The sequence below is a fragment of the Amphiprion ocellaris genome, chromosome 1 (assembly GCF_022539595.1).
Source record: "Amphiprion ocellaris isolate individual 3 ecotype Okinawa chromosome 1, ASM2253959v1, whole genome shotgun sequence".
Lineage (NCBI taxonomy): Eukaryota > Metazoa > Chordata > Actinopteri > Pomacentridae > Amphiprion > Amphiprion ocellaris.
The window spans coordinates 15,360,751-15,386,210 of record NC_072766.1 but is presented as its reverse complement, the minus strand read 5'-3'; the positions used below and the strand labels follow the sequence as shown (position 1 = coordinate 15,386,210).

Here is a 25,460-nt window from a genome sequence, read left to right as displayed (position 1 = left end):
TTGTCATTTGCCTGTTTTTGATTCTGTCTGTGTGTGTGATTGGATGTCATGCAGGAGCAAACAGAGATGGGGACAGAGGAAGAGAGAGGTAGCCGGGTTACACCATGTGACCTCACCAGCTGTTGCTGTATGCTGTTGGGAGAAACCGAGAGGGAGGTGAGGGGCAGGAACAGGGGAGGATGAGGGAGGGAGGGGTCGGGAGCTTGCCGGCCTGCACACAATGTGACTGGTGACAATCCCTTGTTCTGCAGAGAGGGAGAGGAGAGAGAGAGAGAGAGGCGGCAGGGGATGAGCATTACACACACATGCACGGGCAGAGACGTGAGGAGGGAGCTCACACACACCTCTCCTGATTCAGCGGAACAGATTTATTCGTCACCTCTCCCTGCAGCCTCATGCAGTGATCCCCGCTGCAAAAACACGAGACAATCCCAGACCCAGCAGCACCTGCCCCGTCCGTCTGGCTGCGGCTCTGTGACAACTCTGACTGCGTGCTTGCTGGTGTCCACTGCAGCTGAGAGAGGACAAGAAAAGAGGGGGGCAGAAAACGGCAGCCTGAAACCCGACCAGGGAGACAAGAGGCACATGTGAATGATGGGAAAACTACAAAGCGACGACATTGAGGACGGGCCAATGGAGAAACTGCGGGACAAATAGATAACCAATAAAAGCTCTGTTTCTGCGTCTCTACCTTAGGACCCCCCCTCCTGCAGGGAGATGTTCATCATTATGGGATAGATGCACAGGTCTGCAGGTTGCCATGGATACCAGCACGCGAAAATTCACAGTGCGGAGATGGTTTTCTATCTACCTGAAGAACAAGGCAGCAAGGAACAAGAACAACACCGGATTCTGTCAACTAGAGGTCAGTCAGTTTTGTTGAGATCTCATCGGGACAAACTTGTATCAACTAGACACAAGTACGTGTATGTGAAGCTGTGTTGCATCACAATTGCACCATGTGTGAATATAATGGCCCTTAGAAATAGCAACTCACATGCGCAGCACATGAGAATGTGTGTGAGGAGTCTGTGTGCACATGGGAATGAGTGTGAAAAAAATGCGTGTTGTCTGGTTTCTTGTGGAGTGGTTCAGGAGTCAGTGCTGCATACTTACAGCTGTTGCTCTCCCTGTCTGTCAAGAATACAGAAAACAGAGGGCCAGGGAGACACTAGTGTTTTGTCAGAGAGAGAGAGAGAGGATGTATGGAAATGGAGTCAGACAGAAACGCTAAGAGGCAAACAAGCAGCAAGGCAGGCAGGTTGATAGATAAATGGAGAGAGACAGATTGATTCAGTGGACAGCCATAGCAGTAGAGGTCTATTTATAGCCCAAACAAACCAGCAAGGAGAGAGAGCGGCAGCATGCTGTTTGCAGCACGTCTACCTGTATGTTTGGGATATAAATGGAAAAAATAAACCCTCTCCTATTTGTAGTGAGTAAGTGCTGATGAATCAACTTGTCAGACCCTCTACCTGTTTGTGCTATTGTCTCTCTGGATGAGTTTGTTTACCTGGTGGGCTGTCTGTCAGTAGTATGCAATGAGGTGCTTGGATGCTCCACGAGCGGAAGGGTTTTTTTTCCATCTCCCTCCCAGTGAAGGGGGGATCAGCATCTGATCAGTCTCCCATGAGCTGGCGTTGGCGGCCTTGAAGCTGTTTTCTCTCTGGTTGACAGACGTCACTCCTGCTACTCTGTTCAAAGAATGAAACAGCAATTGCTCACATGAGACAAGCAGTGACATCACAACCAACTATAGAAAACAATAATGTTACAGTTTTGTTCTACAAATTGCCTTCAACCCCCCAGTGCTGTGTTAGTTCCTAACATATCTCCCATTTTCGAGTGCGGTTTATTTAATTTTATGCACCATGGCCTCATTTACAAAATGGAAATACTACCATTTAAAACAGTTCAACATGCTACAGCTGGAGCCTCAAAGAAGATGTATTTTGCATGTTGAAACTGTTGTGAACACCGAGTCAAAACAAGTGAAAATATTGTAACAGAAAAGCCTTGATTCCACTGAATGTGTGATGTGGGCTATGGATCTGCACTGTTGCTATGCTGTTATGTCAGCACTTGATATGCTGTCAGGTTTGTTTCCTCCCTCACTGAAGACGAATGTGTAGCTCTGCTTGCTTGTGCACTTCCTTTAGGATTTACACTGCAAAAAAAATCTGTATTTTAGTGGTTATTTCTGTTACTGACTAGCAAAAGACACTGCCAACAGTATGAGACTGTTTCACTTGTTTCCTGCATAAATATATTTATTATCTTTTGAAGAATGTCTAGAGAGAAGTGTTATTTTCTTGATATTGCATCAGCCTGGAGAGTCCAACTCTGATTTAATACAAAATCCCTGATACATGAGAAACAGCTTTGGAATAATTGGATGCCTGATGACCAGCTCTGTTCAAGTGGTAATGAAAATAGATCTTGAAGGCTGAGTTTCTGCCCAATATATTGCTTTGCTGTGTTCTTGGTTAGAGGAAACTGTAACAAGATCACAAATGTGGTATTACTACAGTCTCAGCGCTCTCACTACAATGATAGCATCAAAGAACTTGCTGTCTTCGCAGAAGCGGATGTGACAGTTTGATTATTTCTAGCTTTATGTGTATTTTGAGTCTCTGATTCTCAGAGAAATGTATTTCATTCCATTCTCAAAATGCTGCATACTGTTAAGGGATTGATCTAACAACAACCTCTGATGGTAACAGGTTGTTTTGTCAATTCTACAAGCCACAGTAGATTAGAAAATCAATTAGTCAGTACCTTATGTAGATAACTGTTTATGTAATACTTTTATGTCTTTAAATCCACATTAACAACAAAGCATACAAGAACTAGTGAACCTCTTGCTGTTGGCTCATACAAGCCGCGATGCCAAGTCAGTGAGTTTGGCAAAATGGAACAAATGACACGAGTGAAGTGAGTTTGGTGAAACAGATGACCTGTGACAGATTTGTGCAAAATCCGTCCATCCATCCATTAGCTATACCAGCTTTATCCTGCAGAGATCCGCAGGGGGCTGGAGCCAATCCCAGCTGACACTGGGCGAGAGGCGGGGTGCACCCTGGACAGGTTGGCAGCTCACTGCAGAGCCAACACAAAGAGACAGACCACCGTGCACACTCACACTCAGACCTACAGCCAATTGGGATTCAGTAGTTAACCTACCATGTATGTCTCTGTACTGCTGGAGGAAACAATGCCATCTATGCTATCACTGCTGAATAATTGATGTTTTACTGCTAACAAGAAAATGCACCTGTTTTGTTACCATTGACTTGCTCAGTCTAACAGGTAGATTTAATTAAAGTATGTGCAAATACATACGGCACTTTTTTTCTATTTTTCAACCATGTCAAGCTGCAGTTGCCAGTGTCTCAACCTAGTACCTCTTCAGGAGAGAGAGCATCACAAAAAGCTACTATCAAACTCATAGAGGCTACCAAAACAAATGGTTTACAACCATTACCTTTATACATTTACCAAGTCCTGTCATCATTTCATACCTGATTGAAAGTGAGGTGTAAAGCTCTTAACACCTCTATGACAGAATTACAGTATATTGTCACACTGTCCAATCTAAGCTGTGCCTCAGGTTGACAGTTGATCATTCGCTTCACTGAGCAGATTGAATGGACTGAAAAAGGCAGCTTACACTATGCATCACTGCCAGTGACCTCAGTCCACACCTTTCCAGTAATAACATAATGGCTCATAAATATTCATCTGTCTTTAGGTGTGGACTTAAGAGTGATTGTTACAGTGATATGCTTCATTTTTTAAGCTGATGTGGAGGTTACTTGAATGTCTTTTTTTTTTTTTTTTTTTAAACTGCTGAGATGTTGTAAAATATGTCTCATCTTGTTCAGGTCTCAGGGCTGCACAGTGACGTAGTGGTTAACACTTTCGCCTTGCAGTGAGAAGATACCTGGTTTGCGTCCCAGCTTTCCCGGGATCTTTCTGCATGGAGTTTGCATGTTCTCCCTGTGCATACATGGGTTTTCTCCGGGTGCTCCGGCTTCCTCCCACAGTCCAAAAATATGCTGTTAATTGATTATTCTAAATTGCCCGTAGGTGTGAATGTGAGAGTGATTGTTTGTCTTTGTATGTAGCCCTGTGACAGACTGGTGACCTGTCTAGGGTGTCCCCTGCCTTCGCCCGAGTCAGCTGGGATAGACTCCAGCCCCCCCCGCGACCCTAGTGAGGATTAAGCGGTGTATAGATAATGGATGGATGGATGTTCAGGTCTCATCTTTGAACAGTTTTTTCTGCCTCTGTCTTTGTAAGTATGTAATAAACATGCTAATAATGATGTGTGTCTGTCTTTTCTCAGGATGACAGTGTGCTTAAGGAGTTTGACATCAGCCACCATGTTAAGGAGGGCTGTGAGAAAGCAGACCCCTCTCAGTTCCAGCTGCTTAAGGTGCTGGGACAAGGCTCCTATGGAAAGGTACTAAAACCTCTGAGACCAGAATATTTATGACTGCAACTGTTGTTAACATTCAAGAAGAAGCAGCCAGAAGATCACCATATAGGCTACATGTTTTTACTCTTAGCACCACTTAGATTGTCTGTAAGAGCAGTTTTACTTGAATATGTGGTCTTCACACATAGTGTACGCTACATTTCCCAAAGTACGCACACACACTCCACAAGCATTAATATGCTGATGTAGTTGCCTCCAGTCCTGTGCAACGTCTTTCCGGCTCCCATTCAGACACAAGAGCATTAAGGTCAGACAGTGATGTGGGGCAGTGCAGCCTGGCTTGCGGTCAGCATTGTAATGCATCCCAAAGGTGTTGGATTGGGTTGAAGTCAGAGCTCTGTGCAGACAAATCAAGGTGTTTCACATCAAACTAAAAAAAAAACAAAAAAAACATTTTTGTTGCCTTATGCAGCTAAAAGGAGAAAAACCTTTCCCAAACAACTGTCACAAAATCAGAAGTGCATTATTGTCTAAAATACCTTTTTTGCTAGTATTCTGATTTATTTTAACTGGAACCAAGGAATCTGACTCAAACTGTGAAAAATACCCCCAGACGAAAAGTACACAAGGGCAGACGGAGGCGTGTCCTCTTACTTTTGGTCATACTGTGTGTAATTTCAGTGACTGACTATGCTTTACCAGCCAATCATCTGCTAATGATTAACCATCCATTTCCAATTATCTGTAGATTAGATGCCTTGACAACGGCTTCATAGATCACTAAGCTTATTTAAATTAGTAAAGGCCCACTGGCTTGTCAGTGTTACTGTAGATTAGAGGTCTGCATGGCCAGACATGAAGGCCCGGCAGATGTTGGCGGGTTGGATGCTGTTTCCAAGGCTGCAGGCAGGCATGTGCGGTCAAGTCACAGCGTGGCCTGGATAGCATGTTTACATAGCTATTCCTGCTGTACAGGACAATGAAACTGATTTTATGTTGCTGTTTTGAAATATGATGGTAGCTGGCACTTGCCTCAGATTGGTAACCTACAAATTGTGTGTAAGCATTCAAATAGTATTTTTAAACATGTGTGTTCCTGTGCATGTAGTGAATCGAAGTGTGCCTGAGTGAGGAGAGTATAATTACTCTGCCCACAGTTTTTTTGAATCATGCTGCTGTAAAAGGTCGTTCAAAATTGATATATTATTAAGATTACTATGAAACGCTTTCCCAAATGTGATGATGACAGTGATGAATGTGTTTTTTCAGGTGTTTCTGGTTAGGAAGATTAGAGGAGTGGACAGAGGACAGCTATATGCCATGAAGGTCTTGAAGAAGGCCACTCTGAAAGGTAATTAAGAACCACAGCATGTAGTCGCTTTATACAGAAAATGAATGAATGCAGTAACTGTACTAATAATGCTGAAGACATAATTGTCCTCAATAATATATAATAATCACTTATAAATAGTTTTTTATAGAGGCACACCTGACGTTGCTTTTGAATTCTCTTGTATTTCATGTTCTTGTCAGGAGGCTAAATTCAAAAATGAAAATATTACAAATAAAGCAGTCTCTGCACAGGATGTGAGTGGTAATTTGTTCAAATTATTATTGGTTTTGTACAGGAATGATGAGAGATATATAATGGCCAGAGTTCTCACTGTGTCCTACATTCAGGGGATTTGGGGTAAAAGAGGTTGGTTTGTACTTTTGATTCAGATAAACAGTTTTGCATCGACTGGGATTATTGTAAACGAGGGTGTATCATAAAAGCAGGTTGAGATGTCATGTGCCGGTCTAGTGTCTTTGTACAAGCCTTAATCCTCTTAACCTGCACCCCTGGAACGGAAAGAGTTACAGTCTCATCCTGTAAAGGAGACAGATGCTGCAATAACACTGTTATTGTGGTTTCTGCTGCATTATAAACCTGCAGCGCAATTGTGTGAGTTTATTTCAATTTATATTCATCGATGAAGGAAATGCATTTCCATTGTACATTAAACATACTCATGGCATTAGACACTTGTCACAATTTATCCACATTTAAATAGAATGAACTGAAAACATCTTTATTAAACAGATTACCCTCTATCTCCTTCTTAGTTCGAGATCGTGTGCGATCTAAAATGGAAAGAGACATTCTCGCAGAAGTGAACCACCCATTTATAGTTAAACTCCACTATGGTAAGTATGAATTATTGTATTTCTATTTCTATTTTAGGAAGAGTATTTTGAGAAAAAAAATTGAAGATGAATTGATTTGATGTTATTTTTTTCATGTTATATTAAAAACTAACTTGGAGTTGGCTGTGAATGAAGCAAATGCAACCTTTTTTGTGCCTGTTTCTTTACATTGACACCACGTGTCTGTGCCGCATACTAATTATAGTTATGTTCAGATAAATGCTCACTCAAATACATCTTTTATTTTTATACTTTTTATTGTATGAATACATCCTCACAATAGCACAGAATATTATCCAGCCCCGCTACAGCAATAAAGCCTCAATATGTGTTGTATAACTAGTAATTCTGTGTGTATTTGTCTACCTGTGTGTGTAGCCTTCCAGACAGAAGGGAAGCTCTATCTGATCCTGGACTTTCTCCGAGGAGGAGACCTTTTCACTCGTCTATCCAAGGAGGTGGGTTTGCTACTGATAGGCTCTCTGGCTGCTGATATGGCTCTTTTTCCATCACAGAACAAAACATGTTACAAGCCTTGACTGTTCACAGTTTGTGATGGGAATCACCAGGAGTAAATATACCTGCTAGAGCTGCACAATATATCATTTCAGCACTGACATTTCACTGTCCACATGCACAACAGTCACACTGCAGAAAGACTGATGTGTGATGAAGCAAAGGATCGCAAACACGGCATGCTACAGCTGTTTTTGTTGCTTGAAACAGAAAGAAAACCAAAAGAGGTCTGTCTGTTAGATAGAACTTCATTTACTTAAATTTATTGCCTCTTAGATACACAGGCATTTTTTGTATCTTGTAGCTTTTTTCAGCTTGTTTTACAAGACAGAGTTTGTTGACATGCAGGCTTTGCATTTGCACAGAGAAATGAGTGAGGGACAGACAGAAAAGGAAGGTTTGATAACAAAAAAAAAGCAAAATCAGATATATGGAAATCCTTCGGCTACAGAAAGCATGAGGCTGACCAAAAACAGTTAATGTGTTGCAGTGCCTTGCAACTGTTGCCACTTCAGTGAAGAAACGCAGTTTATCAGTTTTATTTAAACTGGCACCACAAAGCTCTGTATGACAAAACAAAGCCAGGTCTGAATGCTGTCCAAAGCAAAAAACTATTTGGGATGCCTTTGATAGTCTTACACCATTCAAAAAAAGTCTTCTTTGCAGATACACCCCCTTACAAAATCACCCCGATTTTTGTAGAATGATTCATTCTTTCCAATTCGAGTAATTCAAGCTGTGTGATAAAAATACCTGTTTGTTCATATCACAATATATATTGTAGAAAAACAAAATTTCATAATGTCAGTTTTTACTAATGTTACAACCCCGGCTCGGGGGGGAAGGTAAGCAACATAAACAGTTGCTGGTTGTAAAAATCAAATTATTTATTACAGAAAAGGTTGAACAGAAATGTGCACGTTACTATACAAACTGAGGCAAAACTAAGGAAGAGGGCTGGTGGGTGCTGCTCAAATCAAAGAAAATAGCAAAACACAAAAAGAGTTCTCATAAGGAGAACTTAACACTACCATCGCGGTGGACAAAAGAAAAACGGAACAAAAAGGCTCACTAAATGGGAACTGGCAAAACAAAACTTACACAGGAGTCAGCACCCCTAATCCTGGTGAAAACTAGACAAAAGGAACTACCTGGAATGAAATGAAGCTGTATCAGTTTTTGATTCTAACCCTCGCCCAATTCCTATCACACAGACAATCTTGCCTCCACCACACAGGAACACAGAATGACACGCTGGAAGTCAGCTGCCCCGTTCAGTTGAACTGCCAACGCTTTTAAAGGAGTTGGCAGTTTTCGGTTGGTCGGCCTGGGGATCGCCGCACCAATCACTGGACTCCTGGTCGCAGCCACGCCTCTGCGGTCACGGTCCAACCAGGGAGTGGGGATCACACAGCCCTATTTGCATACTGACAACATTTGGTTAAAACACACACACACAGGGTAGGAGGCGCTGGCCGTAACAACTAATCTCATGCAGCTCCAGTAGCTGCCATCATTTCCTTATGAATAATGTGTTGATGTGATTCTCTGCCTCTATTACTTTAATACTGATGCATTATCAGTAAAGACCACATGTGTGCTGGTTGGGAATTGTGGCTGGCTGGATGAAGTTTTTAAAAGAAGCAGTTGTATCTGATTTTCCATGGAAACCTGAACCAGGCAGTGTTTTTGCTGCAGTAGGATGCTATTTTTGTATGTGGCACTGCAGCTTTTCCAACTTCCTGGAAACCGCTGACTCTTTTTCTTGAATGTTCGAAGAACAAACAAATGACAGTGATTCCTGTATTGTTATAGGAGGCATCAAAAGTCCATCTTAGTGTCAGCAAGAGACTCATAATCTCTTGGTGTTGAGTGAAAGTTTATATGACGGTTACAACATATGAGGTTTATGAGCTTTATTCTGAAGAGGATTAAGTTTTATGTACTTTGTCACATTAAATACCTTTGATTTGGAAATGTGGTAGCAAAGTCTGAAGTTGTTTCATGATTGTTCAAGATGATGCACCAACATGAGCTACCCTGCAGCTTTCTTATATATTTTTCTTGCTTTTTACCAACTTATATTTATGTCAATCTGCTTCTTTTTATTCACATTTTGGTACCATAGTGCTTAACCCTCCTGTTGTCTTAACTTATGGGCACCCAAAAAAATATTATTTCTATGTCTGAAAAAAATCCAAAAATTCAGCAAAACCGATCCCCAAATTTCTGAAAATTTGCAAAACATTCAGGAAGAAAATTCCAATGATTCCTTAAAAGTTTCCCTTAAAAGTTTTATTTGTAAAAAAAATAAATAAATATAAAATCCCCCAAATTTGGCAAGAAAATTCTAGTAAATGTTTTTTTAAAAATGAGTAAAAATCTTCCAAAAAATCCTAATAATATCTAAAGTGATTACATATATATCAGTCAAACTTCTAATATTTTCTTTAAGAACATTCACAAAAAAATCAACCAAAATCCAGCAATTTTCGCTGGCTTTTGATTGATTTTTTGTGAATGTTCTTAAAGAAACATTTTTAACATTTCTTTTTTTCTACCAAAAAATGTTTAGAGATTTCCCAAAAATGCTGAAAATGTGGACATCAGAAGTTTCACTGTCAAAATACATTTTTTCCCCCACATTTTTAAACTTTAAGACGGGTCAGTTTTGACCTGCAGGACAACACAAGGGTTAATACATCCTTTCATTTTTTTTTTTTTTTGCAGGTAATGTTTACAGAAGAGGATGTGAAGTTCTACCTTGCCGAGTTGGCTTTGGCCTTGGACCATCTACACAGTCTGGGCATCATCTACAGAGATCTCAAACCTGAAAAGTACTACATTTAAAGTCTTCCATTTTTTGTATCCATGTATCTTATGAAGTTCTTTTTAAAGTCATTGTTTATGTTCTCTTTGTCCCTTCAGTATTCTTCTGGATGAAGAAGGACACATAAAGATTACTGGTCAGTGCATCCAACATCCAACTGTATTTTCATTGTATTTCTCTCTTTATTTGTCTTCTGTCTTATCTTTTTCTCTCTTTTTTTCTGTCTGCATCTCTATTCAGACTTTGGACTGAGTAAGGAAGCCATTGACCATGATAAAAGAGCATATTCCTTCTGTGGAACAATAGAATATATGGCTCCAGAGGTCGTAAACAGGAGAGGTCATACACAAAGTGCTGACTGGTGGTCATTTGGGGTACTTATGGTAAGAACTGTTTAAATATATAACAATCTTTTACACTGACATTCTCTTTACACTCTTTACATCCACTAGTAATCTTTCCTCTGAGTAAATAGTTTATTTGCTGACTTGCAGGTTTTGTCTAATCATATATTTACTGCATTTTATGAGCTACAGACTCAGCTCTCAGATAATGTACCAGTGTACTGGTTTCCTTCATTTGGCTTTCTTCCGGCAGTAAAGCTGCTTAATTACCGTATCTGGCAGATTAGGTTCCATCACTTTCAGTAATCATGCATCTGCTGAATTGTGCTTGTTTTGTTGGCCCGCTGGCTTATTTTACTAATATTCAGAAGGAGGTTAACATTTGCTGACAGCTGGTAGATACACCAGGGCACCGTGAAAAGATGTCACCCCTGTCTACCCATGTCTGGTGTTAGGAATATACAGATATGTAAAACAAACAAATAGGTCAACCTTTCTAACTCTCTCTGGTCTACACGGATTTTGGAAAACAAAAGAGGGTAGCAAAAACCGAACTTACAGAGAAATCAGTCCTTATGATCACACTGAATTTATGACATTGTAACAAAATCTTTGAGACAAACGAAGCTCATTTAAAACCGTACAGAAAAGTTTGGTCATGCCAGCAGCAGCGGCACATTTGTTGCAAAAAGCACCTTGTTATTTTCCAAAGTATCCGATCTATATCTAATGAGCTTGTATTTTGCTTTTGTTTTTTTTAAATAATTATTTTAGCATGAAATGCATCAATCACAGTATTTGGAATGTGTTATTGTGCAGATACATCATTTGCCAGTGGTTTTCCATTTTTAGATGCAAAACTCAGTTATCGATCTCACACGAGCATATTAGTAAACAGCTAGTACAAACAGAATTTTGCTGGATTGTTTGCAAATTCATTCTCATCTGCTATTATCTTGACAGGATTTTTCGTATTTTATCACTATTAGAATAGAATAAAATAGCTATTTATTGTCATTGTTAAACAACAACAAAAGGCAGTTCAGCAGCTCTTTGGAATAACAGCATTCAACAAAAGAGCACAAAGTCATGACAAAAAAATAGAATAAAGATCAAATAAAATAAAGATAAGATTGCACTGTGCGAGAACAAGAACAAAGATAAAATTGCACTGTATGAGAACAGGATTGCACTGTATGTAGTATAGTAAGAGAGCAGTTATTAAACATGAGGTAGTATGTACATTAAAGTGACACTCTGGCTTTACTGTTCTTGAGCTGGGGAATTAGTTTGGTTTGGGATGTTGCAGAGACACATCGGTGCATAAAGCTTTTCCTAAAGTTTTCCTAGTTTTGACACATCTTTGAGCTTGATCGAGGTTCGACCAGTTTAATAAATGTGCATTTATGTATCCTGTAGCACAGTGCAAAGTACTTTACCTCTTTATTTCATGTCAGTATTAATAAGATGTGTCTAATAAAATGTGAGCAACGTTTTTTCACAGAATATTAAGCCTCAGCTGTAACATTTGCTTTTTAACGTTGGCTTGTATTCAAAGGAACTCTGATGACTAATGAAACTTGCACTGAGCATTTAACTTCAATAATCCGCCTCCACAGCACCTTCCATTAGTCGGCTGACGTGGTCTGACTCTTGTTAACTTTCTGTTTTCCAGTTTGAAATGTTGACAGGATCATTACCGTTCCAAGGGAAGGATCGGAAGGAAACAATGGCACTTATTCTAAAGTAAGACCAGTTCGACCTGTTAGCACCTGCTGTTATTATTCTTAAAGCCTTTTATGCATAACTTGTCATGGTCTGAATACATTTTTTATGTGTTGTTTTAAATTGTTTAACAGTGAGAAATTCTGTTTGAATGTGTTACTGATGTTTCATTAGTTAGTTTATAGTTTCATAGTTTTACTGTACAATCATTTTCCTCATATGTAGTATGTACAGGAAGTCTTGAATTATGGTTCTTAAGTTCCTCTTTCCCTTTGCAGCCGCTTTTCAGTGTTCTGTATTTTGTCTGTTAATGTATTTAATTCATTTTTCAAATGTGGTGCAGTCAAGAAAAGCTGCTTGTATGAACCTTCAATGATCAATCTCAGAACATCCCACTATAAACTTGCTTCTTGTCTGTACAGGGCCAAGCTGGGAATGCCGCAGTTCCTCAGTCCTGAAGTGCAGAGTTTATTAAGAGCACTCTTCAAGAGGAATCCTGCAAATCGACTGGGTATGTTGTATAAAAAATCCTCGAGCACTGGGAGGCAAATAGTTTTCAGAATAATGGTAGTACATGGATGTTTTTTGTGGCTTAGGATTACCAATTTTATAGGTCACTTCTTACCTTGGGGGATTCAAAATGTACCCGGCAAAACAGCTACAGATGATATTAGCAGCTTAAAGTAAAGTTTGGAAGCTCAAAAGAAGCTGAGTCACTAACACTAGACACGTCATTCATATTTCCCGTCGAGCCAATGCAATCAAACCTTATTTCCATGTGGTAAAATCACTTTCAATAAATCATGACTGTTCATTGCAAGCAGTTAAGTTGTTTGTGAAAATGGAATTTTAAAAATTGATACCCACAGCTTCCACAGTCAACCTGTACGCCAGTGATGTTCAACGATATCATCTGAGTTGTGAAACGATCATGGAGATAATTTGGAAATCTGACTGCATCCATGACAGGTTTATTAAAACCTGACAGATTGATCATTGTTAATTTAATTTTTAATTTTTTTTTTTTAATCTGTGTGACTGACAGGCGCAGGACCAGATGGAGTAGAAGAAATAAAAAGACATCGCTTCTTTGCATCGATAGACTGGAATGTAAGTACAGCTTATTAATTGTAATTTGTATTGTATTATACACATGATGTCTCCACTATATTAAAACAGTGATGAACTCAACTGATCAGGCCTGTATCATATGAACATGTCAAAGTAAATTCCCTTTCCTGCCACCAACAACTGCACCTAGTTACTCATGGTTTTAGTTTGTGTTATGTAAAGATGTTAATTAAAAATCTTTTTTCTCAAAGACATTTCTCATACAAGACTACTTTATCCTTGTTGTGTGAAAAACGGAAATCGTACTTCTAACCCTGACATTTAGTGGGCTGGGTCAACACATCTGAATCACACTGTGGCAACTGTTGTGGTGCTTCTCTGTCAACAAAACCCTGCAGCTGTTCCTCCACTTCCTCAAGAGTTATCCACAATTCTGAATCATTTAACATCCCGAATATGAGATGTTGCTTAGTGACAAAATCCCGAACTTCCTCCTTCTCTTTCTTTCATTCTTCCTTTCTGTCTCACCCAACTGTGTGAAAATAATCCTCTTATCTATAATAGCTATTCACTTCAGAAAGTTTGCTCATGTGCAAATGTTCTGGCTACAGTCATTACCTTTGCTATAATCATCTAACCACGACATCCACTCCGTGGACATGCAGTGCTTAGAAGGGATCTTTTTTTCAACTTCTTTTTCTTGTAACCTGTCAAACATGGTTTTTGTTTTTGGCAATCTGAATTCTTTTCTTGTAGCTGAAGTCTTCTAGGGCTGTTAAACGTCTTTCAACAATCGTACGCTGGTGAAAAGAAAAGCACTTATGGAAATATCACATGTGCTATTCAGGATACTTTCTTTTGTTTTTTATAATCATCACCACAGTACCATAAAATGCTTTCAGGAAGTACATCATGCACACAGTGTGTACTGTACATGCAAAAAATCTGAATGTGAAACAGACGCACCTGAAAATGAAAGCACCACTCTTAGTAAAAGCCTCCTGAATTAATGCAGGTTAAAGTAGAAAGCCCTTTTGCACCAGACAATCTGTGTAATTGACTCAGAAAGTAGGGTTTTGTTAACAGAAAATAATGGAATAAAAATAGCTGAGTATACAGTGTACATTTACATGCTTATTTCATATTGTTTTACTGGTCAGGTTATGTCACCAGGATTTATTAATAGTTTCAATTGTTAATTAAATAATAACCTTAAAGGATTCATAAAGATGCTGTATGAAACTTACATCCACAGAGTGGCAAAACTGTTGCCTGTGATTTTACTAGGAATCACACAGAGAGGCTTTGTTCTATTAAAAATCACTTTTGACAGCCAGAAATCTCAGCAGAGCAATCGCTGACACATTGACTGCAATCATGCCCCCTTCAAAAACTTAAACTGAGCAACAGAACCTCTTTACAGCACTCCTTTATTTTTATCACAAGGCTTGTGGTTCTTGTTTGTCTGCTGTTGTGAGTAGTGACACTGATTTCTAACAGAATCCACTACCATCTGCTTTACGTGCCCACTAATCTCTGCCCTCACCACTGGTTCTCACTGTATTCCTCACGACATTACTACCTACTCGCTCTGTGCCAAATATCACATTTTCCCATTTACAGATGATGCTGCTGGCTCGATGTGATGAGCCGTCAATAAGAAGCTTACGCTCTCCGTTATGCTACGCTAATTAAAGCACTCTGCTCTGTCAGGCAGAATGATTTCCCCGTCAGTCACTGAAACCTTGCTTGACTTTTTCTTAGGGATCCTTAAGTCTTTCCCAAATGTCTTGATGAGTTCCTCTCATTATGCTGGCAAAACCCACAGCCCAACCTTCTCAGCAGTTGTTTTATATTACAGACAATGCCAAAATGCAAATAAAATAGCAGAGTGTGCATTACTAGTAAAAGCCTCAGCATAAATGCCACTTTCACCATCTTTATTTCTCCAATACTTATGGCCTTTGTGAGTAACAATGTTTGCGACTCAAAGAAACATTAGCTCACTGTTTGCAGCAGGCAAAGACTGACATCTGCAGGCCACATGCAGCATTACCTTTAAGCTGATAAAAGGGCAGTATATGCGTTGTGTGTGTGCTGTTATATGGTGACAATCCAACAGTTTTCACCAGACATTATATTACCAATAAAATTGTATTTCATTGTTTAATTTTCCTCTATTCTAATTTGCTATAGTCTTTTCCTTTCACATTTCAGTGTCAGGCTGCATCACTGCTGACTAGGTTCATGTTTACATTCCAACCTGCATCACTGCATGTTTACTTCAGTTATCTGTTGTAGAACAGAACTCAAATTATTCAAAGACAGCTATTTAAGACTACAATGGGAAGAAATCTTGGATATGCAAAAAGAAAGATCTGAAGATTGTCAAGCTAGAAGTTTCATTCATATGTGTCTTTCTCTAGAATTCGAATCCCACTCTCAAGAGTGAAAGTCCCATATGTAAACTATTACGCCACCACAGCCTAGTCTCGTTGTGGACTTTGTTGCTGTTCATGCTGTTTTACCTGCCTTAATATATTCTATGAGTGGCCGTTACATACTAGATTTTGTAAAGCCTGTAAAACTTCTGAGTTGCAGAAGTCCAATTTGCTCTTAGACCACTTGAATTACAAAATGCTGAAAGGTTAGTCAGGAATTTTTGGCCAAAGTTGTCAAAAAACTGCTGCCTACCCTAGTTTTCTTGAGGAGAAAGCAAAGTGTTGTCATAATCCTTTTCACTAAACTGTAAGTGTGACTTTTGCATGATGTCATGTAAACTTGCACTAACTGTCATGTGTCATTTCCTGGTTAAACCAGGTGTTGATGACACAGTACTGATATTATCATTTTTTGTTGTGCTGTAGAAGTTGTACAAGAAGGAGGTGAGGCCTCCCTTCAAACCAACTGTTGGAAGACCTGAAGATACTTTCCATTTTGATCCAGAGTTCACCTCCAGAACGCCAACTGGTAATTAAAATGTGTACACAAAAACACATACAGAAAAGTTAATACATATATAAACACAAGTAACACATATGCTTGGAGAATAAAAAACTTATTTAGTCCTTAAAATGATTCAATTAAAGCTGGTGGTTAAATTAGATGGTGCATTTAGATTCAATGGCAGTCTTAAAAAAAATTAAAACTACCACATTTTCAGTTCTTGAATTTTATAAATCATTGTCAAACTCTGTGCACGTGTTTGTATTGTTGTGTCTTTGTGTATACAGATTCTCCAGGCATCCCTCCCAGTGCAAACACACACCAGTTGTTTCGTGGTTTCAGCTTCGTTGCAACTAATCAAAGTCAGGAGCCCAGCGTTGCCACGGTAGCGCCTTCTCGTCAGGAAGAGAACATCAACCCCATAGCACAGGTATATAAAGGTATACTGTACCCTTTAAGAAAAACGCTGATGCCAAAGCTCCACAGCTAATTTAATTATGCGCCCAAAGGTATTTGGTTAATCAACCAAGTACATAAATCACTGTTTTATGAGTTAACTGACAGATTAACAGACTGAATAATTAAGAGATTGGTTGTTTAATGTTACTGACTTTTATAAACATTACCCTTATAAATCACAGTCAGCTGCTATATTATTACAGCAACTAACTGAGTTATAAATCTCTTACTTCCCATATACAGTATACAACTTTCACATGTATTATATATGTGTGTGTGTGTGTGTGTGTGTGTGTGTGTGTGTGTGTGTGTGTGTGTGTGTGTGTGTGTGTGTGTGTGTGTGTGTGTGTGTGTGTGTGTGAGACTATAATTAGGAAAATATTACATATTTTTTTGTGTTTCTATATTTAATCGACTGTGTTCTCTGTAGCATCTTCGTGGTGACGTGGCCTTCAAGGATGTTTACGAGCTGAAGGAAGAAGTCGGACAGGCAGGAACTTCTGTCTGCAGAAGATGTCTGCACAGAGTCACTGCTGTGGAGTATTCAGTGAAGGTACATTAAAACTAGGATTTATTTACATATACAAAGTGTACAGATGTTCTCTAGGCTCTCAGTTTGAGCCACGACAAAGCATTTAGATGTTACCAATACCTCAACAATAAGATTCTAAAATTTATACTATATATCTCAAAAATCTAAATAAATAACTCTTCCATCACGGGTTGAAATCATTTTATTATGGGTTAAGCAAAAAATGAATAAAATATTGCCTCAAAAGTCACAATAGAAATATTTCATTATAGCATGAAGTGACTATTTGGAGATGATGAGGTTTTGACTTTATTCAACCGTTACTGTAGATTGTATAATCTACAATGCTTTCATTATAATTTAATGTTTGGCCTAAATCCCATCTACAAATCCCATCTGAAAATGCAGTAATTAGGAAATGAATTCAGACTCTGCATATGCTGGGCAGGTGATGCATTGTGGGAAGAACTGGATGAGAATATTGAATATTGCCATTCAAACTTTATGTTATTTGCTTCTCAGCGACTTCCAGATATGTTTAGGTGTTACAGTTGTGAGTATTTTAATACATATTCCTTGTGTTCCTGTTTTTGTGTCAGATTGTTGACAGAGCAAGGAGAGATCCATCAGAAGAGATTGAGATTCTGTTACGATATGGACAGCATCCAAATATTAACACTCTGAAAGATGTAAGTACGACACACACACAGCACCACACCACCAGTGAACTGATAACTGTCAATATATTGTATTTATCTTGAGAAAGCCAGTCACAGTAATATTTCATTTGAATTAGATTTTTTTGTGCTGCTGTATGAGCTATTTGTGTTCACTTCTGCCTGTAGGTGTTTGACGATGGCCAGTGTGTGTACCTGGTTCAGGATTTAATGAGAGGAGACGAGCTGCTGGACAGAGTTCTGACGCTGCCAAACTTTACTGAAAGAGATGCATCAGACATCATCTGCACACTCACCAAAACCGTGGAATATTTACACTCACAGGGGGTAAGATTTTGGACAGTAACAAATATGCAGAAAGAAAACATATATATGTTGATATTATCAAACTCGCATGCTCACAATGTACATTATGGTGGTTCATGAAGGAGAAAGGTTTACATAATCCCAAAAAAAGCATCTAAGTTGGTAATTGTGTGAAAATAACTGTATGTTCTGTTTCTTTCCATTTTCCAGGTTGTACATCGAGACCTGAAGCCCAGTAACATTCGCTACTGCGATGACAGTGGACTCCCAGAAAGCATCAGGATATGTGATTTTAGTTTTGCCAAACAGCTCAGGGCTGAAAATGGCTTGTTGATGACTCCCTGTTACACAGCTACGTTCATGGCTCCTGAGGTACATCAGTAATCACAAAACAAGAGGTCTCGAATACCTCACCATCACTGACACACATTATGGAACAGCTATCAGTGAGTACTAAGTGTGTGTTGTTGTGTGTGTGCAGGTTCTGAAGAAACAGGGTTACGATGCAGCCTGTGACATCTGGAGCCTGGGGATCATTCTCTACACTATGATAGCTGGGTCAGTTCAAAGTTTAAAAGCACTTAAAACTAGCGCAGCTGACAGATGGTTGCTGTACAGTTCAGCTGTATGTGATGCTGTATGTGTTCTCACACTCAACAACAGTGAAGACAATAAGCAACAATGTAAATCAAAGGCCATTGCTTTTTATTTTCTCTGGTTGATTTTACAGTCTCTAGATTTAATAATTCAGAGGTTTTAACTCATCAAGTGTTTCTCACATTATTTCACACCAAATTTTCACACTCATTCATCCAACCTTTGAATTGCTCTCTCTAAATCCTAATTCCTGTTGGTCAGTTTCAGCCCATTTGCCAGCAGTCACGAGGACACGGCAGAGGAGATCCTGGCTCAGATCGGCAGTGGGAAATTCATTATCACAGGAGGGAACTGGGACCTGGTGTCAGATGCCGCCAAGGTTACATCTTAATGTTTACTGCTAAGCATAAAATTATATATGCTTGACATGCTGCCACTATTGTTCAGCTGTTGTCTAAATACACTAATATCGTATGCATATGTTTAACAGGACATTGTGGTGAAGATGCTCCACGTGGATCCTCACCAGCGTCTGACTGCCCCACAGGTACTCTCACTTCATAATATGACTTATTATGGTTAAATAGGATTGACTTTATCATATGTGTAATATTAATCCATTGCACTTTGTTGACAAAATGTGTTATTAAAAATATTACAGATCACAGTTTTACTTATTTGAGCAAAGGCAATAGAGAACAGAGCAAATTATTTGACATACTTTCTATATAATATCAAAATATCAAAAATCAATATTAAAGCAGTACACAGTATATACTCTGTGTTAGCGCCACTGTATAATTTTTACTGTACTATGTCACCATTATGGTTAGTTGTTGAAACAATACATTAACAGTAACATTATTTTCACTGCGATGCTCTTTAGGTTCTTCGCCACCCCTGGATTGTAGAGAGAGACCAACTCTCAGACAAAAGTCTCAGCAGACAAGATGCACTCACAGTCAAGGTCAGACCCGTTGTGTACATGTTTGTTTGTACCTGTGTACTTTTGTCTGATGCACATTACTATAAATTATATCAATCTCTGTGTTCATATGTGGTTAATATAGATAGAGAAAATAATATCAGTGTAAACTCACTACTGAAAAATAGTTGTTCAAATGTTCAGAATATACTGGTATAACATATCTGTGTAGATTCTCAGTCATCCAGGTCTTGGTAATCATAAGTGCTTCAGTAGAAATCAACTGGACTTCTCTTGTAGGTTTCACCTCTCATCCATAGTTTGGAGTGACTATTAATTCTGTTGGTCAGTTAGAAGTGAAGAAGCTTCTTGGATTAGAGGTGAAACACCTCCAAGAAACTACAAGAAAAGTTCAGCTGATTTCTACTGAAACTCCTGCAATTACTGGTGTAACAGTAAAACAAGCCAGCAATCCTACTTTAAAAAGAAAAAGTATTGCAGCTTAGCTTTATATTCTGTGATAAATTATGGTTGATTGATAATTGCTGCCTAAAATTTATATGTACAGTGGCACCAAAAAGTACTTGGACACAGAAAACATACTTAAAAATGGATACTTTCCTTTACATTAAATATAAAAAAGTCTGCTCAAATGGCATTTATTTTATAAGCAGACAGCACAACCATACTTATCAAGGAAAATATTCCCTAAATTTGCAAAGTATTTCAATGATAAAACAGTAGATATACAGATCAAAATGAAGACACCCCAATAGTGGCTTTACTAAAGATCACATCTCCACTGTTGTTGTATTGAGTTCCCCATCCTTTAGCTTGTAGAACAGCTGTGAACCTTCTGTTCTCAGTAATACTTCGTCCCTTTTTCAACAATATACACAACTGTGTATGATAGAAGATTGTGTTTGGCTGATCTGAATGAAGTTCACTTCACTAGTTGTTTACACGTATACAGTTGCTTTTAACAAACATAGATTGTTTTTAGTGAATATATAAAGTCAGTGAGAATTAAGTTCACATAGGTGTCCTAAGCAGAGTAATTACAGCTGTAGTTCACACTTTAATAATGGACACGTCTCACTAAACCTATTAGACAAATGCTTTTATTTCCATTTGTTGCAATAAGTTTGTGCTTTGTTAAGATGACAACCTGATTTATTGATTTAAGTAGAGAATATTCGTTAAGACTGTTACATGTGTTTACACAAATGGGACTTTATCAAACATTTTATGAAATAATCTTTTTAATCATATGAAATGTTGCTGATAGTTGACTATCCAATATTTTCTAGGGCTACTATACAAGGGGTTTAAGTGGTTATAGAACTTGGATATTTTTGTAAAAAGAGACTAAAATCATTTTAAATCTAGAAGAAAAAGAGAGAGCTTGACATTGTTTTTAAAATACATCATCTATACAAAACTGTTGACTGTTAAAGTGTCTAATGGGAATTGATTTTGATTTTGCAAAAAATAAACATTGTAATATTAACAATACAAATACATAATACCTGTGTTTTCAAGATACTTTACAAAGTGAAACATTACTAAAATATCAGACCTGATATATTACTCTTTGACTCTCAGTATTTTATCAGTGTTTCATCCTGATTCTAAGTAAATAATAGTGTAAAAAGATAGTTTGATTTCTTCAAAATGGGGTTTTATGAGGTACTATAATATTTACATCACATCACAGTCTGCACACCCTTGGAGAAGCAAACAGGGAGACGTCACAGAAGCGAAGCAATGAACCGCTGTAAACAGCATCCGCAACAGAACATATTTCATCCACCTGAACAAGGGCCAAAGGAAGGTTTTGCTGTGCAGCAGTTAGCATTGTTGCCTGGCAGCTTGAAGTTCCTGGGTTCAAATCTGAAGGCCTTTCTGTGTGGAGATTACATGAGCTCTTTTCATCCTACAGTCCAAAGTCATGCATGTTAGGTTAACTGATGATTAAGTTGGACGGAGGTGTGAGTGTACTTGGTTGTCTGTCTCTTTGTGTTAACCTTGTGATGGACTGGTGACTTGTGTAGGCTGTGCCCTGCCTTTCGCGCTGTGTCAGCTGGGACAGACACATGATAAAGTAGGTATAGAAAATGGATGGAACCTTTGCCCGCTTAATATGATCAGCTTAAGTGTATGCTATATTTAGAACATTTCCAGTGCTTTACCTTGCTGTCAGACAGCCTGCTCCTATACACCTGACAGAGTTATACTGCTTTCTTCAGAGCCACCACACTCTGTTGACAAAAACAGAAATTTCACCTCACAGAACAGGGGAGCTTCTATTTAGACTCTGATACAAACAAACCAGTCGATCAAGGCAGCAGTACACCCACAGCTCTCTTTGTCAACAGAGTCTGGTGGCTTTAAAGAGAGTATAGAGCAGTATAAAAGCTATAGTTTCCTGTTGGTAACGGCTGACAGCAAGCAGTGAAAAATTCTATTTTTATATAGTGTACACTTAAATTGATCAGATTTTTTTAAATGCATTTTTCTGCTTACCCCCATCCACTGTAGTTCACTGCTTGGCTCCTGTTGTGGTACTCCTGTCTGCCTCTCAAACTGGGGGCACACTGACTGTCATTCACTGAGACTAATATACTGATCATGGATGAGTTACTCATACAGCCTCACTTAAGAGAAACCAAACTACCCCTTTAAATATCCAATGTACTGCTTATAGAATCAACTGGTATACCAGGTGGCCTTAAATTACCTCTATGTATGTATTATTATATACTTCAAGCACCCTAAATGGCAATGCTCTGACAGACTCTGCTGTATTTGTGTTCAGAGCAAAGTTCATGTTTGAATAAATGTCATCTACTGCAATGTAATATTCTGTAATGTGCTTCTCTGAGAGTCCATCAGATGGCACTGTCTGCCAACTGTTGGATAGATTACAGACTATAACACAATTTAGTCAGTTTATTTTTTTTAAATTCCACTAGGGGGCTCTGTCTGCCACCTACTCTGCTCTGAGGCGCTGTGCTCCCGCTCCGGTCCTGGAACCAGTTCAGTCGTCCAGTCTGGCCCAGCGGAGAGGGATGAAGAAACTGGGGAGTCCGAAAGTCACTTCAGACCCTAAAGAAAAGGAATAGCCTCGACAATGTGGAGGAAATTCAGAAGTAATCTTAAGTCTTAATTAAAGGGGCCCACATAATTAAAGAAGATGTAGTCTTTTTTTGAAAAGCACAAACCATGCCTAATTAACTAGAACAACAAAGCAGCCCATTCTCATCAGCATCAGGATTAGCTTCAGTTCACCCAATTCAAAGTGTAAATTTTTAAACCTTTTCAAATTTAAACTAATCTGACACTGCGCTATAACATTCATCATGTGCACCCTCATAGAGAACTAAATCTGATCAAAACCCAGGGACTTGAGGAAGTCAAGTATTAGACCCTAAAATAAACCATTCTTAATCGTGAACACAGAGGGTTTGAGTCAGACATGCCTTTTTAGATCCTTTGGAACTCCATCGCTTGTTCTGTGGGCATTAAAGGCTTAGTTTGAAAGCTGGCCTTTATTTTCGGTAAAAACAAGCTTTTATCTATATTAAATTTCCATTCAAATTTTGATCAATTCAAACCTTACAGATGTACATTCATTTCTTTTTGGTCATACATGTGGGGAGACAGTTGTGCAATATTTACTGTGCAATAGACAAAAAAAAAAAAAAAAGACTATTACCTGCCTTGGTCCTTGTTGGTAGTAACTCCTGCAGCACAAAGTGGGACAAATTAGATCAGAATCATAAAAAGATCATTATTCAGTGCCACAAAACAACATGCAAAGTAGCCAGTTTGTTTTTAGTTTCTGTATTTAGCACATACATGGATGTCAACAGAAGTTCACAAACAGCCAAATGTGAATGCCATCTTTCACAGCCATGACTCTGACATACACAGCATCTAACATATATCTGAATGAGGCAGGGTCACTCAGATTGGAATTTTTTTCCTCCTCTGAATTCTGCAGAGTTATGCATGCTAAAAATGTAAATATCCAACCAAAGGGAATTCTTTTATTCGATTAATAATGCCGCTAAGTCTTATTGTCTGTAATATGCTTAATAATTTTATTGTTTGTATTGTTGTCTTCCATAAATACAGCCTTTGACTCTTTAAAAAAATGTATTGTTAACTATATCACTGCTGCACATTCCGGATCAGACGGAGCAGTGAGCTGTGAACGTAGCTTGTGTTTCATCATAACATGTTCAAAATGTTATTTGGCTTAAGAGTAGTCATAACACTGGAGAGCATCCAATGATTCTCTCGTAAATGTCACAGCAAAACTCTGCAGACTATACATTGTATTATGAACTCAGCATTCGGTGTGATAATCCGTCAGTCTGTGTGTGCTCGAGTGTGGCTGCCAGTGGGCTTCTGTTTGCCATTAGTGTCTGAAAGCCAAAAAGTCTGAGAACCACTGTGTCAGAAGTTTGTATATACTGTCTATTGCTGCTGCCCTGATTGTATCTAATAATACATACAATCGCAAATACGAGGTAAGACTGAACAGGGTGTTTTGCAGATCTGAGTAGCACTTTGTGTTGTACAATCACAGTGTTGTACGGGTTACGTAGATCACGATGCTCCACAATTTATGTACATACTTACTGGTGAGCGATAAAATCAAAACATATTGAGACGTGTAACCAATGAGCACTGTAGCGGAGATACAGAGACCATATTGTGTTCGTTGCAACATAAAATGAATGTGTTGTGTCGCACTGCACAACCGTATGAGGTGTAGCTGGTGCAACTGTGAGTATGCAGATAAGGTTGTAGAAACTGTGTTGTACAACCGTAAGTTCGAGGTAATGCTGTAAATACTGTTTACTAATTGAAACTGTACATACTGTCGTGCAAAAAACACCAGTGAAGAGGTTCGGTTGTGTGTGTGTGTGTGTGTGTGCGTGCGTGCGTGCGTGCGTGTGTGTGTGTGTATAGTTCGGTGCAACAATTGGCAAACAGGACAACCATATATATTGTGTTATCAAACATGCTGAGACTGTACATAGTACATTGTGTTGTGTATCCATTGCTCAGAGTGTACATACTGTCTATACCTGGCCAATCATTGAAATAATTGGCTGGAATGCCAAAGTTTTACAAATAAAGGAAGAAAAACAGAAATGGCAATTAAATGTGTAAAGTTTCTTTCTTTCTTTTTCTTTCTTTCTTTCTTTCTTTCTTTCTTTCTTTCCTTGTAAGCATTTATGTGATTAACAAATCACAGAAAATAAAATTGCTGTCCTGATATTACCTGTGACAGTAGGAAGAGCATGTGACATTAAAGATGCTCTGTTCTATTTTATTGTCCCAGTGACAATGTGTCAGCACGCCTGAAACTGAAGCAGCTGTATAGAATTGAGCGATCGCTGTATGTATCTTTTGATCCTGTGCTTTTCCGAATGAGACTCCTCCAATTGTCTTATGTGCAATATTCTTAAATGACATCCACTGACAATAGTCAATTTTGACCTAGAAAATATAAGCACATAGCCATTGCATAATTCTGACTTCACTTTCTATGCACAGGGGTCAGGTATCCGTGCGCGCTGCACAGGAACTGACTAACTGTGCTCCCACATCCTTATCCCAAGTATCCTTGTCTTACGTCATGCTTTGCCTGTTGCGTTTTTTTTTTTTTTTTTTTTTTTTTAGGTTCCTTCTCAAATTGAATTTCCCAACATTGGAGGTTTCATTTGGTACAATGAGCCTTTTTTTTCATTTACCCTCTGCTATCCCTACCCAGATCCCAACATGTCCCAATGTTCCCTGTAATTTTTCATGAGTCTGAGCAAACACACAAACTCCCTGAGCGTCCCTTGGACCACTGTGAGCAACATCAGACGTGTGCACTGTGGT

General features: G+C 38.7%; 1 protein-coding gene across 1 annotated transcript; it reads left to right on the top strand.

Annotated features, from left to right (window-relative positions):
- The first annotated feature begins 227 nt into the window (after positions 1-227).
- On the top strand, positions 228-24,725 carry rps6ka2 (ribosomal protein S6 kinase, polypeptide 2). Its single transcript, XM_023281761.3, has 22 exons — positions 228-865; positions 4,349-4,465; positions 5,711-5,792; positions 6,548-6,628; positions 7,007-7,086; positions 9,875-9,981; positions 10,073-10,110; positions 10,215-10,357; positions 11,994-12,064; positions 12,466-12,554; positions 13,089-13,153; positions 15,982-16,084; positions 16,348-16,490; positions 16,950-17,072; positions 17,651-17,740; positions 17,897-18,055; positions 18,245-18,406; positions 18,516-18,592; positions 18,893-19,010; positions 19,122-19,178; positions 19,518-19,598; positions 22,532-24,725. The coding sequence occupies exons 1-22, from the start codon at positions 761-763 to the stop codon at positions 22,679-22,681; spliced, it is 2,241 nt and encodes a 746-aa protein (XP_023137529.1). The 5' UTR covers positions 228-760; the 3' UTR covers positions 22,682-24,725.
- The last annotated feature ends 735 nt before the right edge of the window (positions 24,726-25,460 follow it).

Bases quoted from the DNA above. Each gene is read 5' to 3' on its own strand.
- rps6ka2 (XM_023281761.3), top strand. From the start codon at position 761: ATGGATACCAGCACGCGAAAATTCACAGTGCGGAGATGGTTTTCTATC. The intron at 866-4,348 runs GTCAGTCAGTTT...GTCTTTTCTCAG, and splicing joins CCGGATTCTGTCAACTAGAG to GATGACAGTGTGCTTAAGGA. The intron at 10,111-10,214 runs GTCAGTGCATCC...ATCTCTATTCAG, and splicing joins AGGACACATAAAGATTACTG to ACTTTGGACTGAGTAAGGAA.